Source organism: Passer domesticus, chromosome 6 (genome assembly GCF_036417665.1).
Source record: "Passer domesticus isolate bPasDom1 chromosome 6, bPasDom1.hap1, whole genome shotgun sequence".
Classification (NCBI taxonomy): domain Eukaryota; kingdom Metazoa; phylum Chordata; class Aves; order Passeriformes; family Passeridae; genus Passer; species Passer domesticus.
In genome coordinates this window covers 7,676,760-7,688,297 of record NC_087479.1, presented here as the reverse complement: position 1 = coordinate 7,688,297, position 11,538 = coordinate 7,676,760, and the positions used below count along the sequence as shown (strand labels likewise).

At 49.5% G+C, this 11,538-nt stretch overlaps 1 protein-coding gene across 11 annotated transcripts in view; it reads left to right on the top strand.

Annotated features, from left to right (window-relative positions):
- Positions 1 to 11,538, top strand: part of FBXO34 (F-box protein 34) — a 41,324-nt gene extending 29,786 nt beyond the window's left edge. For 10 of the 11 annotated variants that reach the window (XM_064423071.1, XM_064423070.1, XM_064423067.1 and 7 more), the window contains one exon: positions 6,619 to 11,538. In XM_064423071.1, coding sequence (XP_064279141.1) covers positions 6,619 to 8,755 — 2,137 coding nt within the window. In that variant the 3' untranslated portion in view covers positions 8,756 to 11,538. Of the gene's footprint in view, positions 1 to 1,295; positions 1,430 to 6,618 lie in introns of those variants that run through there. The other variant, XM_064423074.1, reaches the window with a different exon arrangement.

Sequence of the window (11,538 nt, the reverse complement as noted above, 5' to 3'; positions counted from 1 at the left end):
CCATGTGAGGAAGATATAGTAGATTGCTCTAAAAAGATGGCTTTTTTTGAGAACCTTGAGGTTAGTCTGGCATATTGAACTATTCCCTCTTCCCCCTTTTTCTCTGTGTCACATTAATCCTCTTTGCTTGCAAAGCACCTTTATATTGGAGTCAGAATACGAGCCCTGGAGAGGCTGTGATCATTCTCCTTCTCTTTCTCCCCTGCAGTGCCCCCTCCAATGTGCCACATGTTTATTATCTCCTATTGTTGTCTTTCAAGAGGTTTATAAATCCTGTTTCTTGGCCTGCAGTGCATGAGCCTATCTGGTTTGGATTCTAAAACTGGGATGAGCCAATCCTCACAATTTTTATGAAGCTCTCTAATCCTCCCCCTGCCAATGCTCTTGTTCAGATTAACGCCTGGGCTTTTGCCCTCATCATCACCCTTACGTCCCCTCTTTAAAAATGGTGCAAAGTCAAATTTGGTATTTTGTGTTGTACTCTTGATCTCTGCCCTGCCCTTGCTTGCAGCCCTGTTTCTCTTTTCTCTCACAAACTGAACAAAAACCTTTCACTATTTCTTTGTTGTTAAATATCTCTGCAGTGACTTAACACTGCTCCAGTTCTCATGTTTATTCCTGGACTTTCTGGTCTCTAGACAGAAGTTTCCAAGGGATGTGACCTGAAACTTGTGTCTGCTTCTGGTATCCTTCATAAAGAAGGATCACATCCAGTTGCAGTTGCTTTAAATCTTTTGTTTGGGATTTGGTCTTAATAATGAAAACACCTTCTGACTCCTGGAGAATGCAGTGTGCAGTGAAATCCTCCCCAGCTGAATTCATGAACCAGTTTCTTTCAGTCTTGAGTTTCCAAAGGGCAACCTGATAACTTGCCTTCAGCTCTACTTTTGCTTGTTTTTATTTTGAATGCTGAGTCTGTTACTGATCGTGTGGTCCAAGGTTAATTTCTGCAACCTCTGATGTGTTCTCATTACATATGCACAAAAATGAAGGCTATAAATAGCATCACTCTGTGGTGGTTCGTTAACACAAGAAATTTGTTGCACTGTGATATGAAGAAAGGTCCTCTTGCACTTTATAAATCAGGAAACAAATTAATAAATGTGAAACACTTCCAGAAGGACACTTGGCACTTACTTGTGCTGCTCTGAGCAGCTTTCAGGAGAAGCTCTATAAAAGCACCAGTTTTTGTCTTGCTGTCCCTCTGTGATTTCCCCTCATCCTGTCCCACCACAGCCACGTGTGCCATCCCATCATCTCTGAGCTACACGTTTCTGGAGCAGCTGATAACCTTGAATTCCAAATCTTTCAGTTTGTTTTGTTCCCTTCTGCTTTGTCATCTCTGTGTTATGTCTGGTGTGGTTGGGAAGCAGGGCTTTGAGCTTCCTGAGGCTCAGCACAGAATTGCTGCTACATCTCTCTCTTCATGGTGAGTGCTTTTATACAAAAGCCTGGCAAAGCTGTGGCACTTCTTCCTGTACAAAATTTAGGAGGTAGCCAAGGCAACTGTGCTTTACTGAAGGGTGTGGGTGTGTTTAGTGTAAAACATGTTCAAAACATTGATGGGTGGGAGCCCTCAAAGTGGAGTGGTCTGTGCTGGGCTTGGGGGTGCATTCTGTCACCCAAAACCTCTGTGCTGCAGATGCTGGGCTTTGTGGGATGGATTTTCTGGCTGTGCTGGGTGCAGCTGTGTTTGGGTGTTGTCTGCCCAGACTCAGGTTATGTGAGCACCTGATGAAGGTGAACAAGCTGGGGAGGGACCCAGCATTAGGAATTTGGTTCTTACACAGTGCATTTAGCTCCTCAGCTCTGCTGGGCCAGCTCTGCCCCACGGTTTTGGCATTCTTCCACTTGCCCCAGGCTGGCCACTGGAGCAGAGAGCTCTCCTTCAGCAGCCACATGCCTTCTGTTTGCCTTCAAATCCCTCTCTAATGCTTGCTGGCTCTCTCTTTGCTGCAAGAGGCATTTTGGAGGTGTTGGGAGGTGGGTCAGGAGCAGTTGCTGCTCCAAGGGGAGTGGGGTTTCAGGAAATCAGATGCTTCCACAGCTGCCAGAGTCAAACCCACCCCTGCTCTGGAGCTTCCCAGCCCTCCTTTCTGTGAGCTTGGACCCTTGCCATGCTCCAGAACAAACTCCATGAGTGCAGAGTGCCTTCCATCCCGGGACTTTCCCCAGCAGAATCCCTGGAATGCCTTTGAAGCAGCTCTCTGTCTGCTTTGCCTTGCCCTGGCAGTGCAAAGGGGATGGAAATGGGACTGGAGATGGAGCCCAAAGGACCCACCAAGCCCTTCCAGAAATAACAAGTGGTTAGCTGTGGTTAACTCCCACTCAGTGCTCAGTCCTTGCTAATTGTCAGTGTCCTTCATAGAGGAGGAAAACTCTATGGACAGAGAGCTGGGATGCCAGGGAAGAGGAATGCTTTGCCAGAGGTGTGGGGTTTTTATTGTTGTTGACTTTTTTCCTTTTTTTTTTTTTTTGGCTTTTGCCTTGTGTTAGTATGTCCTGAGGGGTTTTTCAGAGTTGTAGTTGGCACTGGGTGTGCAGTCAGCAACGTGAGGAGCTTGTGTTGACTGGAATTGGTGTTTACAAGGAGAAATCCATAGGAAACTTGGGGGTTTTGATGGAAATTTTCCCCCTAATAAAACCTTCCGGTGCTTTGCCCAGAAAACTTGCAGTGTGAACATGCTGTTTGTGAAGATCAGGCTTTTTTGTTCCTTGTTCTTCTTACTGGCCAGAGGAAATCTTTTGGCTTCATGGGGCATCATCAGAGTCCCTGAGCTGGGAGCTGCAAGGGGAATTAAGGCTCTCTGTGGACCTTACAAAGGAGTTGTGAAAACTGAGTCTTTTCTAACAGTTTTGCCTCCAACTCTGGAGTTTCCACTAAAGCAAATATATTATTGTTTTAGGCTGCTGTGATTTAGAACATACATAAACACAAAAGGATGCTGGAGGATTCTTGGCAAGTAGAATCATGGAATGATTTGGGTTGGAAAAGACCTTAAAGCCCATCTCATTCCAAACCATTGCCATGGGCAGGGACATTTCCCACTAGACCAGGTTGATCCAAGCCCCATCCAGCCTGGATTTGGACACTTTCAGGGATGGGGAGTCCACCAGTGGGTTATGGGTCTTCCCTTGGGTGGGGAGAGGAGGGGTGTGTGAGTATCTGAGCTCATATAAAGGAATATATTTCTGTATCAGCAGTGTGTAGTAACCCAGCTTGATAAAACTGCAGTGGAAACAAGCCGTAGTGAGGACTTACAAAAACAGCAGTCTCATTCCAGCAGTGCAAGTATCCTGTTTTTCAGACATGGCTGATTAGAAATAGAAAAACTGGCCCCTTTATTTCATCAGCTTAAGGATGGAATAACAGTATAAAGGCAGCACTGCTCGTTGTTTCAGTGCTGATCATTCCTGGCAGAATTCTCTCTTATCAGCAATTTAAAACCGCACATTTGGGATTGAAAACCTTTTATGTTTGCTCCTGTGGACTTCTGAAGAGTCGTTGTCTCTAAAGATAAAATTGGAGAGCTTGATAACTTAAAGGGTGGAGGAAAGCAAACAGAATTATTCTGGAATGAAGTGTCGTAGGGAATATGTGACTTCACCTTTTAACAACTATTTTTGGTGGTTTTAAATATTTAAAAGCTTACCTGCAGCTGCCACAGCTCTGTGCTTGCCAGCACTGAGAAACAGGGGAGTCTGTGGGTGGGGACTGGGCTCTGGTTCATCTTCAAAGCAATTTCAGCTGGGAAGCCTTGTTCTAAATGTAGGAGCTAGAGATGAAATGTGCTGCTGATGTGCAGGGAAGAAGCTGTGATTGCCTAAAAGTTCATTCTCAATGTCCACAGCAAAGGGCGTGTGAGGTGGGGGCTCGTTTTTGCCAAGTGGCACTTTCAGGTAAGGTCCATTGCTAAGATGGCTTTTAAAATGAAAGTTCTCTTCCCTGCTGCTGGAAAACTCTGAGGCAGGTGGCAGCTGGTGCTGTGGAGTTTGCAGAGCTCTTTATAGCTGTCTGAAGTTATTAGATGAAGGTTTTCTTTAAATCCAGATCCATTAAAACATGTGCAATGAACTGAATGCTGAATTCAAATGAGGCAATTATTCTGGCAGTAAAACTTCTGACTAAGGCATAATTTTGTTATGTAAATTATAACTTTTCAACCTTAAATGGTATTGTTGGTTTAGCCAGGGACTAACTGAAACATAGGAAATATAACCTTAAACAAGAAATCTGTAATAGGTGAGGCAGAACTTTACCCTTTGTCTTTCTCCATAGACCAGAAATAGCTGGGAGCAGCTGAACCAACTCTGCTGGCTGAACATGTCCCCTGAGCCTGTTGGGGTAACCAGTTTGGTTCTGGTTTTATTCACATAATACCTGGTCTCACCTCCATTTGCAGCTTCTCTTAATGAAGGGTGTTGAGCTGATTGTCCTGCTGGATTCCTGAAAACTGCTTGAAGAAAGCCTTTTAAAAACAAGCTCAGCTCATCTTTCAAACACCTTGGCACAAAACTCATGAATGAAATTTGATCTTCTGCTCCTGGCTCAGGAGATTTCAGCATGCAAAGTCGTGTTTTAATTGTATTCACCTCTTCTCCCCAGGGTACAGTGGCGAGCAGCCACCAGAGTTTTTCTCTCCCAAGTCTGGGAAATGTCCTTCTGGAAGGGAAGGGAGGGGAAGGCTGCAGGCACCGTTCTCTGCAGCAGTTTGCTGCAGTGCTTCACCTGCTGCTCTTCTGGGCTGGGCTTTGGCCAGGTCACCTCAGTGGCCTGACCCTGCTTCACTGTGAAGTACAACCAGAGTGAGGCAGCCCCTGTGAAAAATGAGGCCAAAGCAAACTCCAGCAGCCTCGATTTCCCATTTTTCTCTCCATGCATCTATTTCAACGCCCTGAAGTTCTATTTTTATGAGATTATTTTAGTTTTCAGCATCCGACGGAGGAGGCAAACAAAGTAGCTCAGTTGCATTTTGCAGAGGAGACTAAACTGGGAGGTGACCCAATTCCAGCTGCTGGAATTGGCACACAGGAGGCACAGGGAGAAAATTAACCCAGGGGCTGGGTAGGTGTGTGTGCAGCACTGGGATCTCTTACCCCACAGTCTCTAGGTGAGATGCAGGTGGTTTTGGCATTATCTGGTTGCAAGAGCCAGATGGTGATCTCCCTAAAAAATCCAGAGGGAAGGAGCACAACATCTGCCTTTCCAGCAGCTGCTTCCTGGCCTTCAAAGCCCTGCTTGGACCAAAGAGGTATAGAAAGGTGAACTAAGCCCTTCCTCTTGATGTACCTCCCCAAAATCTCTGTGCCTGCCCTCCCTTCTTGTCACTAGAGCCAGAAGGAGGAACCAGAGAAAGCAGCACAAGCTGCTTCTAGTCCTGGAGGCTTCCTCTGCTTGGACAACATCACTTACAAATTTGTTGGACTTTATAGACCAACAGATAGAGGTTTTTAGTAAAAAGCTGGTTTTAGGCTAGAAACCTACAAAGTTGCCACACTTAACTCTCTTGGTGTTGGCTCTCAAGGGAAACATGCTCAGTGCCTGAATGTGTCTGTGTCAGCTCATGGTGAACGTGGCATTGAACCTGCTGCTCTTCACTCCTGAGCACAGATCATCCCTGAAGAGGAGGCCTTGGAGTGCACCAACTCAAAGATTACCATGGGAACATGACCTGTAGTCAGTTCTGTAATGTGCTTGTGAGATGCTCCTGGGAGAAGGGCCTGGAGTCTCCTGGTGGTTGCTTTCCTGAACTTTGAAGGGAAGGGGAAGGTGTGACAGGACAGAGGATGCAGTGTCAGCAGCATCCAAGGGGTCCTTCACAGCTCTGGAATTCCTGAGTGTAAAATCCCCTCCTTGAGAGTGGGCGTCCTCAGCTGGATGTCACGCTGCTGTCACTTTGGGAGGGGCATTGGTGGTGCATAAGGACCCATCAAGAAAGAAAGTCACCAAATTTGCCATTACCACTATGCTAAAGGAAAGGTTTAATTGCCCAGAGAAGCTGTGGCTGCTTCATCCCTGGAAGTGTCCAAGGATGGCCTGGATGGGACTTGGAGCAACCTGAGATAGTGGAAGGTGTCCTGCCCGTGGAAGGAAGTGGAACAAAATGAGTTTAAGGTCCCTTCCAGCCCAAACCACTGTGTGATTTTGGGTGATAGGAGGAGATTAGATATCCCCTGGGATCTCTGATTACTCTGATTACTCTTGCTAATTTCCCTTTTGAGCTTTAACCACATATTATCTACTGAAAAGAGTGTGTGTGGTAGGTGATGTCCAGATAAAACCTGTGATCCACGTGTGCCTTGCAAGTGGATCGAGGAATGAACAGGCAGAAGGATGGCTCTAGCTCAAGAATGAGCCACTAGCTATGTTTTCACAACTGATACAACTTAAACTGTAGGATTTCTCCTTGCAACTGCCTGGAAACAGATTTCTGTAATGGGAAGTTCTCTCCTACTGCAGGAAGTTCTTCAAGGGTGGATATTGCAGCCTTGGTGGCTCTTTTCCTTTCTCATGTGGTTCCTCTTGAGGTGTGGGCTGGTGCCTGCTCTGGGCCACCTTCTCTAATTCCAGACAGGCATATTTTGCAACTATAACTTCTTCCCTCTCTGTTTTTCCAGGGTTTCTGGTATGCACTTAAAGCCATATCTCAAGTTACAGAAGAAAGAGCGATCCCCAGAAATAAGCCAGGATTCCCTGCGAGGCCACCAGGGACCAGCACAAGGAGAAAAATACACCAACTGCACCAAACTGAGCGTTTTCCCAAAACCCTCCCTGGTGACTCCATCTCAAAAGCTTCTGGGGATTATTTATCCAAATACTATGTGCAATATGAACGGGAAAGGCCCGGCGGACGGCCCAAGTGCAAGGGAGAAGAAGAACGCCCTGTCTGCCACGATCCACCAGGGAGAAGAAGGGGAAGGGCCGCTGGATGTCTGGGCTGTGGTGAAACCTGGCAACACCAAGGAGAAAATCGCCTTCTTCGCAGCCCAGCAGTGCAGCAGCAGCACCCGCACGGGCTCCATGAAAATCAAGAGCACGTGGGACATCGACGGGAGAACGGCCAAGCGCCGGAAAAAATCCGTGGACCTTAAGAAAAACAAAATCCAACTGGAAAGAATGAGGGAGGCCAACTCCAGGTGCTCCCAGCCGGAGCCTTTCGCCTGCGGCATCGAGCACTGCTCGGTGCACTTCGGGAGCGACGGCGGCGAGGGCGCCTTCCCGGGCCGCTCGCTGTCGGTCATCGAGATGGTGGCTTTCCTGGAGCAGCGGGCCAGCGCCCTGCTGGTGGACTGTGCCAAGACCTGCACGGCCCCCTCTGCCACCAGGCTGGGCGCCCAGCCCAAGGCCCTGCCCGGCTCCGAGCCCTTCTCCTCGGCCGGGGCGTGCGAGGTGCCAGCGGAGCGCGGCCCCGGCGAGGCGCAGGGCGAGCCCGTGCGCGTGCTGGACATGGTGGCCAGGCTGGAGTCCGAGTGCCTGAGGCGGCAGAGCGAGCGCGAGGCCGGGAGCCTCTCCCGCAACAACAGCTTCCGCAGGAACGTCGGCAGGGTGCTCCTGGCCAGCGGCACCCAGCCCGAGGGAGAGGTGGGGAAGGGGGTCCCGGCTCAGGGGGACGGGCTGGGGGAGGCAGGGGTGGCGGAGGCTGGGTACGGAGGTCGCTGTGGCCCTCTGGGTGACACCGAGCTGTGGGATGGCGGCGCCTCTGCCCGGCAGCCGTTTCCTTCGGGGCTGGATACCCGGGTGGGGAATGTGAATTCGGGACTTGCCCACGCGGTGTTGGCCATGACAGCTGGCAGGAATGACGCTGAAACACGGATTGAGCCCCCCAGGGCTCTGCTGTCCTCGTGTCCCCCTGCTGCCAGGCTGCCACCGGATCCCTCGCAGAGCAAGAACGCGACTGTTGATTGTACGTCGAAAGAGCCTGTAATTTTCCCAAAGCATCCTGCTAGGAAGGAACCCTTGTGCATCAGTATATCGGTCACCAAGACAGAGGATGGGTGCAGGAAGGAGAAGCTCTCCGGTTCTGGTGAGGATTCACTCCCAGGGAGGCTGTTTTTCCTCCAGGGTGAGCAGCCTGCTGCTCAGGAGCAGCAGCCACGGCGGGAGGGTCCCCAGGAGAAGCCAGGAGAAGTAGCCCAAAAGGAGGATGAGGATGCTCTGGCATCTGGTAGATCGTGTGTCAGAAGCAGTGTCCCTACAGAGCCATCGGCCCCTTCTGTCCCTCCCACAGAAGGGGCTTTGCAAGTACTTGATGCTTCCTGCCTAAAGCGGCAGGTTTCACATGACTTTCTGGAGACCAGGTTTAAAATCCAGCAGCTTTTGGAGCCTCAGCAGTACATGGCCTTCTTGCCTCACCACATCATCGTGAAGATCTTCGGGTTGCTTCCCACCAGGAGCCTGGTTGCCCTAAAATGCACTTGCTACTACTTCAAGTTCATCATTGAGTACTACAACATCAGGCCGGCCGACTCGCGCTGGGTGCGCGACCCTCGCTACCGGGAAGACCCTTGCAAGCAGTGCAAGAAGAAATACGTGAAGGGGGACGTGTCCCTGTGCCGGTGGCACCCCAAGCCCTACTGCCAGGCTCTGCCCTACGGGCCTGGCTACTGGATGTGCTGCCACCGCTCCCAGAAGGGCATCCCGGGCTGCAAGCTGGGTCTCCATGACAATCACTGGGTCCCCGCCTGCCACAGCTTTAACCGCGCCATCCATAAGAAAACCCGAGGAGCGGGAGCCGAGGTGGAAGAGGAATATTAGTGCACAAACACTTTTCTGCAAGATTGTTTGGGAGAGGAGGAGGAGGAGATTCTCATGCCTTGTGCTGTTTACAGTGTATATAATTGTCGTGATTTTTTTTTTTTCCCCACAGGGCTATGAAACTGCACATACTCAAACACAAGAGCCTTTACCTTTTAGATTAAAAGAGAGCTTTTAGTCCATCTCTGTAAATAACACTATAAAAACTAATTGTACATACAGAGTCTACAGCTGGCTGAACAAGGTAACCCCTACAATGCAGCTATCCCAGTGTTGCGGCTATAGGTGTGTGTGTTTTTAAGTGTCTTGTTTCAAAATCTGTATATCCTGTATAATATATGAATGTTTCTGAGAAGAAACTCTAAATAGGTAAAGGTCAACTTGTTTAAAGAAGCTGCAGACAACTTAACTGGACAACCTGAAACTTAGACTATAGAACAGATCCATTATAGTAGCGTGGCAGTGGATTAAAGAAAGAAAGAGAGGAATATTATTGTATAGTCAAAATATAAAAAAAGTTCTTGTCTACCTTACCCATATTGTCTGGTTGGGTTTTGGTTTTTTTTTTTACATAAAGAAAATGTGCATTCTAGATCTGCCTTACCAGACTTTCTCTTGTAAGACTTTTGCCCCAAAATAAAAATGCTGTGAAACACGTGGCAGAAACTTGGTGCTGTGCTGTAGTTCAGACGTGCAATGTGCTTTCTCTAGGAAACCTCTCCTCCAACTAACAAAGGATCAAAACCCCCCCACATCTCTGGTACTTGGAGAACTCCCTGCTGTAACAATCACAGATTCCAGCTTTTCCTTTCCTTCCTGCCAGCCCAGCATGCAGCAGAGGCCCCTTTCATTGGGAATTCTGGTGCTAGGTGCACTTTCTGGTCCTCCTGCTCCTTGGCTCTTGTGTGGGCACCTGCCCTGTTCCCTGGATGCTCAAGGATGGAATGTGGGTCCAGCAGGATGAGTGTGGAGTTGCCTTGGCTCTGTGTGGATGTGCTGGAAGCTTTCCTACCTGCTCTGTATGGAATTTATTCCTTGTAGAAGACTCCTTGCAGAGCTTCCCTGCTCTGCTGCAGCCCTGGCCTCTCCCAGTGCCCTGGGTCAGTGCTTTGCTGAGGTTCCTGTCGGATGAACGGTAATTCCTCACATCAGAACGGGAGCAGAGCTTGGCATCCATGGCAGAATTTCCCTGGATCCTTTCCTGTCCTGCAGTGCTGTGAGCCAGACCTCAGCCTCCCGTTCCAGCCCTCGCAGGGTGGATGGTTTGGAAGCCTGGGAATGGACCCTGGCCAGAGCAGCAGCCGGGTTCCAGGGAGCCCAGCAGAGTGTGGCAGCCGTGCCTTTGCCCTGGCCACGTCCCTCCTCTGCCCCACTTGGTGCTGTTGCTGTTCCTCTGCCCCTTCTCAGGGCACAGATGGACTCCTGGCTCCCACCATTCCAAATCTCTGACCTGGTGCAAGAAGAGCTGGTGCCACCTTCCCACTGGGCTCTCCTCTGCCCTGCAGACCCCAAGGAGCTGCTGGAAAGGGCAGGGATGGGGTGGCCCTGTACTTGGCTCATCCTTTGGTGATTCATTCTTTATCCTGTGGTGCTGGATCGAGGTGTGGAGAACTGCTGGCTGTGGGGGCCAGGCTGAGCCACCCACCTCCAGCTGCCCTGGGCTCACAGGGAGTGCCTTGCCTGGTTTCGGAGCATGAGGAGGAGAAAAGGGTTTGAAGGCTTTTGTTCTTTCCTTTAACACTGGGAGAAGGAAAATCAAGGCCTGACAGCCTGAAATGTGGGTTTGGTGAGCTCAGGCTTTTCAGGGAAGTTTAAAGGATGTACTGGTTTTATATTTTGCCTTCACCTGCTCCTGCCACCCACCAGGTGTCATCCACCTCCCCCCCGGAGCTGCTCAGCCTCCCTGCACTGCAGACGTGATGACAGCCAGGAGGAATGAAATTAGGAATCTAAAAGAAGGGTGTGGCAGCCTTGTAACCGGCTGGGAAGAGGGAGAGGAAGAGCAGGAACCCTCCTTAACCCCTGACTTCATCCCCTAACGGGGCTCAGGCTTCACCCAAACTTCCATCTGCTCCCTCAGCTGCACCTGGACCAGCAGCACAACATCCTCCAGGCTGTTGTTTTGCCAAAGCCACGGGCATCAAAAGCCTCAGCTTAATTCTGATGAGGAAAAAGGGAAAGAAGCTGCTTTCCTGCTCTCCCACCCAAGACTCTGGAAAACTTGAGGCTGACAGCAGCAAGGAAAGTCCCTGCAAGGCTGGAATGGAGTGGCAGAGGAAAATGTTTTGTAATTAGATAAGGGGCCAGTGAGGTCATTTTATTTGGAACAGGGTGTGAGATTGTGGTCACCTTTGTTGAACAAGGGGAAAAATGAGGATAAAATAATACCATGAGGCTATTTTGTTCTTGGAGCAGGTAAAGCCAGAGGACAGCTTGCTGTCTCCCCTGCCCCATCCCTGCCCTCCCCCCAGGCTGGCTGGGGAGCGTGGGCTGGTTTATACATCATTTATTACATTGTCTGCTGGAACTGTCCCTCCTGCACAGCATTGCTGTTAAAAATTGTTTCACAGAGCAAGCTCTGCATCCAGGAGTGGGTTGGGTCTGAGTGTTGCCATGCTGAGCTGCCTGCAGGCTTTTTTTTTCTGTAACTTTGTAAAATGCAGATTTCTGTTTCCTTAAGGGATGGTTCAGGGAGAAGCCAAGGTCTGATGAATGTTGGGGTTTTGGTTTTTTTCCCTAAGAAGCAATTAAAAAAAAATAAAATCCAGTGTTGGATTTACAAA